General features: G+C 43.9%; 1 protein-coding gene across 1 annotated transcript; it reads right to left on the bottom strand.

Moving 5' to 3' along the window:
• Window positions 1-2,897: 2,897 nt before the first annotated feature.
• On the bottom strand, window positions 2,898-6,579 carry LOC142283220 (uncharacterized; the record flags this gene model as incomplete). Its single annotated transcript, XM_075333096.1, has 2 exons — window positions 2,898-3,721; window positions 6,479-6,579. Coding segments are annotated over 2 exons (925 nt in total), but the record flags the coding sequence as incomplete, so codon positions are not given.
• Window positions 6,580-7,288: the final 709 nt, after the last annotated feature.

Raw genomic sequence — 7,288 nt, 5'->3', positions numbered from 1 at the left:
AAGTGCACAGGTGGTTAGATGTGATCTTGAGAGAGTGAAAAGATTGTTTTCTGTCATGGTGGAGAAGCTGGATTTGGAGGAAGACGGCTGAGTAGCTATGATGAGGGGCTGTGGTGATTGTGGGCCAAAGCTTGCTCTGTTGTCTATCTTCTGCTTGAAGAAAGAGGCAAAGTCTTCAGCTGAGATGATATTTTCCACTCTTAAGCATTAAGGGGAGCAGCTGCTGCAATCCTACTGTAGACCTACTGTAGAACTAGCTTACATTACAACTGCAGTAAAAGTGGGTGTAATCTGCTCATGTGTGTAATGTCACCTCGCCCTCCTGTTCTGGGTGTTTGCAAAAGGATGAGAGAATGAAGTTTAGGATCACAGGGCGGAGCCATTTTATTGGAGAGCGCAAAGTGATCCTAATGTCTAAAGTGTCACCAAGGACAGCTGCATAGTGCTCCTTAAATAGCGCTCTGTACTACCTGTACCAGCAATGCTCTGCCACGCGCCCGCCTACAAATCTCTGCCGCACGCCCGCCCACCATGCTCTGCTGCATGCACGCCCCTCAATGCTCTGCCGTACGCACACCATCCAATGCTCTGCCGCAATGCCCTGCCGCACGCACCCTTGCAATGCTGTCGCATGCAGGCTCCTAATGCTCTGCAGCACGCACGCCCCCCAATGACTGTCAATCTTACTCTGTTTGCGGCTCCATGCAAGATCTCGCCTCGTGGAGGTAAGTATAATGAGAAAGGTCAAGAATCAGCCCAGAATTACACGGGACGACCTGGTCAATGACCTGAACAAAACTAAGACCACATTCTCAAATATTACTGTAACACACTATGCCGTCATGGATTAAAATTCTGCAGGGCATGCAAGGTCCCCCTGTTCATGCCAGCACATCAAGGCTCATTTGAATCTTGCCAGTGACCATCTGGATGATCCAGGGAGGCATGGGAGAAGGTCATGTGGTCAAGTGAGACCAAAATAGAATTAGTGTTACAGCATTGAAGATGGGTCGTGGCTTGGTCTTACATCATGACTATGACCCGAAACACACAGACAGGGCAACTAAGGACCTGAGCCTAATAGAAAATCTTTGGAAGGAACTGAAACTCAATGCAGCCCAGAAACCTGAAAGATCTGGAGAAGATCTATATGGAGGAGTGAACCAAAATCCCTGCTGAAGTGTGTGCAAACTGGGTCAAGAACTGTAGGAAAGGTCTCACCTCTGTAACTGCAAACAAAGGTTTCTGTGCCAAATGCTAAGTTCTGTATTTCCATTGTATCAAATACTTATTTCTCGCAATAAAATGTAAAATTATTTAAAAATCATGCAATGTAATTTTCTGTATTGTTTTTTTATTCTGTCACAGTTGACGCTACATGCAATACAAACTACAGCCCTCTCCATTCTTTGCAGGTGGGAAAATTAGCAAAATTGTCTGCGCATCAAATTCGAATATTGTAAGAATCAGCTTCTTACCTTTTGATACAGCTTGAGTTGCCTTTCTGAAGACGACAAGGTGGTTGGATCAGCGGTTCTCAGGAATAGTGGGTCACTGTTTAGACACCAGATTTTGTTGTCGCCATTCAGCATGGGACATATAACATTGTGTGTGCGTGTGTGTGTTCCTAATTAAATTAAATTATAGAGAGATCATGTGTGTATGTATGTATGTATGTATGTATGTATGTATAGGAGACGCCCCTCTGAGACAATAAAGTATCAGGAGTAGCTCTCCCTTTGTCTCAAACAAATAAAAGATTACATCATCATCACTCATTTATAGAAGACTATAAACTTTTTAGTTTTTATTCCTAAACTTCACTTTTAACAAAGAAACTGAAACTATACAAGTCCTTATCTAAAGTAAACATAGAGGTCTCTGTTGCATTAGGGTACCGTCACACTTTAGCGACGCTCCAGCGATCCCACCGGCAATCTGACCTGGTCAGGATCGCTGGTGCGTCGCTACATGGTTGCTGGTGAGCTGTCAATCAGGCAGATCTCACCAGAAACCAGCCCCCAGCCAGCGTGGAAGCGATGCAGAGCCTGGTAACTAAGGTAAATATCGGGTAACCAAGCAAAGCACTTTGCTTGGTTACCCGATATTTTCCTTGGTTACCAGCGCACACCACTTAGCGCTGGCTCCCTGCACTCCTAGCCAGAGTATGCATCGGGTTAATAAGCAAACCGCTTTGTCTATTTACTCAATATGTACTCCGGCTATGTGTGCAGGGAGTCGGCACTGGCAGCCTGAGAGCGGCGTACGCTAGTACCAAGGTAAATATCAGGTAACCAAGCAAAGGGCTTTGCTTGGTTACCCGATATTTACCTTGGTTACAGCTTACCACAGGCTGTCAGAAGCCGGCTCCCTGCACATTCAGATCGTTGCTCTCTCGCTGTCAAACACAGCGGTGTGCTTCACAGCGGGAGAGCAAAGTCCAAAAAATAAACCAGCACTGTGTGTAACGAGCAGCGATTTCATAGCAGGGGCCAGGTCGCTGCTCAGTGTCACACACAGCGAGATTGCTAATGAGGTCACTGGTGCATCACAAAAAACGTGACTCAGCAGTGATCTCACTATGTGAGAAGTACCCCTTACACAAGGGGAGACACAGTACAGGCTCTTACACAAAGACAAAATGGAGTGTAGATTTAACAAAATGAATTCTGCTCTCATTCAAGCAATACAAATGGATGAATAAAAGCGTACAACTTTGCTATAACAAAAAAAAAAAAGTTTTTTCTCTCCATCAAAAATTAAAAAGTGTAAAAAGATGAATAGTTTGTAAATGATCCATCATACAAAGTACACAACTGTAATGACATGAAAATGAACTCTTTATTAACAGATAGTAAATATTAATAGACTTACTAAAACAGACATTCTATTCATGACTATGACTTCACTCCTGTGTGAATTCGCTCATGTGTAATAAGATGTGATTTCCAAGCAAAAAATTTCCCACATTCTGAACATGAATATGAATTCTCTCCTGTGTGACTTCTCACGTGTCTAATGAGATGTGATTGCTGAAAAAAACATTTCCCACATTCTGAACATGAATATGGCTTCACTCCTGTGTGACTTCTCACATGTGTAATAATATCTGATTTCCGAGCAAAACATTTCTCACATTCTGAACATGAATATGGCTTCACTCCTGTGTGAATTCTCAAATGTTTAACATGATTTGATTTCCGAGCAAAACATTTCTCACATTCTGAACATGAATACGGCTTCACTCCTGTGTGAATTCTCTCATGTGTAATGAGATCTAATTTGTCAGCAAAACATTTCTCACATTCTGCACATGAATATGGCTTCACTCCTGTGTGAATTACCTCATGTCTAATAAAAACTGCTTTCAGAGTAAAACATTTTCCACATTCTGCACATGAATATGGCTTCTCTCCTGTGTGAATTCTCTCATGTCTAATGAGATTGGATTTCCGAGCAAAACATTTCCCACATTCTGCACATGAATATGGCTTCACTCCTGTGTGAATTACCTCATGTCTAATAAGACGTGCTTTCAGAGCAAAACATTTTCCACATTCTGCACATGAATATGGCTTCTCTCCTGTGTGAATTCTCTCATGTGTAATGAGATTTGATTTCTTAGCAAAACACTTCTCACATTCTGAACAAGAATATGGCTTCTCTCCTTTGTGACTTTCACTGCCCTTCGCTTTCTGTGTTGAACTCCTGGTACCGTCATCTGCCATAATTAAAATTGAAGTTATAAGCTTTAAATAATATAACCTCAAACATACATAGGAACACATAAATCCATATAAATTCCAAAGTGTGTAGTGTTCTATTTTAAAATGCCTATGTGACAGAAAACACCCAAAATGACATTTTAAAAAACTGCACCCTTCGAAGTGCTCAAAACGAGATTCAATAAAACATATCTACAAAAGCATATGCAATGGCACTCAATAATATAAGGATACTTTGGCATTGCATTACTGCTGTAGAAATATTAGAAAAAGGGATTAATACACAGGTAATGAGAAAAATGAGTAAAACGACAGATATTTGTAAAGTGAGATTCTTAGCTTATGTATTGACCAATCCATGTGAGCCCGATAACCTTGAAGAGCAGCTGACCAAGCACTCTGCCCTATAGCCAGGGTGTGTCTACCATTTTATTTAGCCAGGAACCTATCTGCCCAGACATGCAGATTTTTAATCACACATAGAAGCATTTAAGGTTAGGTTCCCAATATAATGAGATCACCTTGTCGAGGTTATTGGGCTCACATGGATTGGCCAATACATAAGCTAAGAATCTCTCTTTGCAAATATATCTAAAGCAGTAATGCAATGCCTAGGTCATTTTACTAATTTTCCACATTAGCTATGTATTTATCTATTTTTTGTAATATTCCTACAGCAGTAAGGCGTCATAGAAATTAAAGCTATGTGGAAGGAAAAAAATAAAACACAACACAAAAGTGTTCCTTTAACCACAAATTTTCATTTTCCCAAGGGTAAGATGAGAAAATGGACCATATAATTCTGTTGTGCAATTTCTTGTGTATACGCAGATACCCCAGGACTCGGAAGGGAAGGGGCACAATTTGACTTTTGGAGAACAAAATTGGCTGAAAGAGGATGCCATGTCACATTTGTAAAGCCCTTGATGTGCCTAAACAGTGGAATCACACCCCACAAATTATCTAATTTTCAAATCTACACCACTGAAGGAAAGTATCTAGGTGTGATCATAGGCGTACTCCTATATAGGGCAAAGGGTCTTTAGCAGACCCCCAACTATTATGGCGACCCATATGCACCCAATGATAAATGTTGCTGGGGGCGTTGGATATGTGGAACGTTGTACCTCATTGGCTGCGAGCTGCGAATGCTGCTGTCAAAGATTGAAAGTTAACAGTAGTGGGTGAAGCTTACCTCCACTGAATAACTCAGACATCATCTACAGTCAATAATAGAGACTCAGCTTCTGAGCCCGCAAGAAGTAATAGGATGTAATAATATGTTACATATCGAGAAGGGGTTAAAGAAAACCTGGCAGCTACAAAAACACTATTTACCTGCAGATATAGTGGTAATCTGAGTACCTACTAGCATTTAAGTGATATCTATCTGGTTTATTGGAACAGTGTGTGACACTAGTCACTGCACGGACAAGCCGTGAGGCAGGGTTATAAAATGTTCTGGGGTCAAATACAAAGAGAGCATGCCGTGAACTAAGGGGAAAGACAAACGCGTGGTCAGGTCTGGGGTCAAAATATAAGGAGGATAGTGGATCAGGGCAAATGAATGGTAAGAGGAGGTCCAAAATCTGGCAGCTATAGATCAGAGCACAGATAATAAAGGCCCCGTGTCATGTGGTGTTCAGGCCCATATTCGCGGGGTGCAGCTGCGGTGTCGGACTCTGTTCACAGGCAACCTGATCTTAGTTGTTCAGCCTTCGCTGAGTCTTTTCCATTGCTTTCCAGTCCTGAGTTAATTCCTGTGGAGCGGTGTGTGGCTCCTTGAGACTCAGAAGGCTAAATTTCTATTCCCCTGTCTTCTCCCTATTTAAGGTTTGAGAGTGTTTGTTGCTGCAGATGATAGCTCCAGCTTATGCTCCTGTGATGCCGGTCTTTCTGGCGATCCTACTCTTGGTGACCAGTATACCGATGTTGGAGTGATGTGGTGTGGAAGTTTCCCCGTTGTACATTTACTTCCTTCCTTATACTTTATTCCCTCCAATACACGTACTGTGTCTCCTTTTTGTGTGCAGTGTGCACGAGTTTTGTTTTTTTTCCTGTGTCTGTGGCATTTGCATCTCCACTCCAGGTGGTGGGAGAGGGGGTGTTAGATCAGGGTTTGGACAGGAGTTAGGGTTAAGCTGGCGGTCCAGACCTGGATACCATCAAGCCTACCTGTGGGATAAGGAACAGCACACGGACCCTAGTCTGCGGGCCATTTTTGGGGTCCCTTCTCCAGGTACCTTTGCACCTCCGTGATACCCTCTATTTGGGACTGACTACTCAGCTAAGTAACTGATCACTCAGAACAGGGAACCGCTGAAGAAACCAAGCACCTCTCAGTTTCAGATTGAATTGAGCTGTTGCTCAACAAACGAACAGCTTGGCACGGCCCTGATTCCACAGGGAGGCAAAATTGTCACTCACTGCGTCTAAGACAGCGGAGAGATTGTGACACAGTAACTACAAGGAGAAAATGCAGTTACATTCTCCCAGCAGCTGCTCACTTCCAGTCACCAGCACAGTGGGAGAGGCTGAAACAGTCACCACTCACTACATAGTGAGTGCCCAGTAATCAACCCTCTTGTTCCTTGGCTGACAGCCTGTGAGCGGTAAGTGTTACTGTTTCCTGCACTGCATCGGTGACTGTATACGAGCGGCAGCAGGGAGAATGTAACTTCATTTTCTCCTTGCAGCTGGGAATGTCATTTTTTTCTGTTATTTAATGGTGACGCTTCACTGAGGAGGGTTACCTGTGGAAAGGTCTCTACTCCGTTCATCACCCCGCACATCCATTTCTCCTTTTTCCATTGTGTCTGCAGCGTTCTGCATATCTTTTCCCTGAATTTTAAAGCTGTAAAATAAATATTGTAAAAGTCACGGACAGAAGGAAAAGTCATGTGGCAGGTTCTAGATCAGGGATGGGGAACCTTTTTTCTGCCGGGGGCCATTTGGAAAATTCTAACAACCTTCGGGGGCCACAAAAAATTATCAACTTGAAAATTACCCGGCTTTATTTGGTCAAACAATTAACTCACTCCTATACCCCTACTGTGGCAGCCGGAGCTGCTTCTCTTTGGTGCGGCTGTAATGTAATGTACTTCTCCCTATTATGTATATACCTTTCACATGGAAAGCGCCATGGAATTGATGGCGCTATAATAATAAATAAAAAATAATAATAATGTCTGCTTCTCACAACTGCTTTTCCAGGTTTGTCTTTGTCTGGAGCGCAGACAACTCTTCATGATAATAAGATTGGTAAATCATATAGATCACACAGTAGACACTGTACATACACACACAGCCCCGACACACTGGCCGCGTGCCGCACGCAGCCCAGACACACTGGCCGCGTGCCGCACGCAGCCCCGACACACTGGCCGCGTGCCGCACGCAGCCCCGACACACTGGCCGCGTGCCGCACGCAGCCCCGACACACTGGCCGCGTGCCGCACGCAGCCCCGACACACTGGCCGCGTGCCGCACGCCGCCCCGACACACTGGCCGCACGCCGCCCCGACACACTGGCCGCACGCCGCCCCGACACACTGGCCGCACGC

Source organism: Anomaloglossus baeobatrachus, unplaced genomic scaffold (assembly GCF_048569485.1).
Source record: "Anomaloglossus baeobatrachus isolate aAnoBae1 unplaced genomic scaffold, aAnoBae1.hap1 Scaffold_5347, whole genome shotgun sequence".
Taxonomy (NCBI): Eukaryota; Metazoa; Chordata; class Amphibia; order Anura; family Aromobatidae; genus Anomaloglossus; species Anomaloglossus baeobatrachus.
This window is presented reverse-complemented; position numbering and strand designations above follow the sequence as displayed.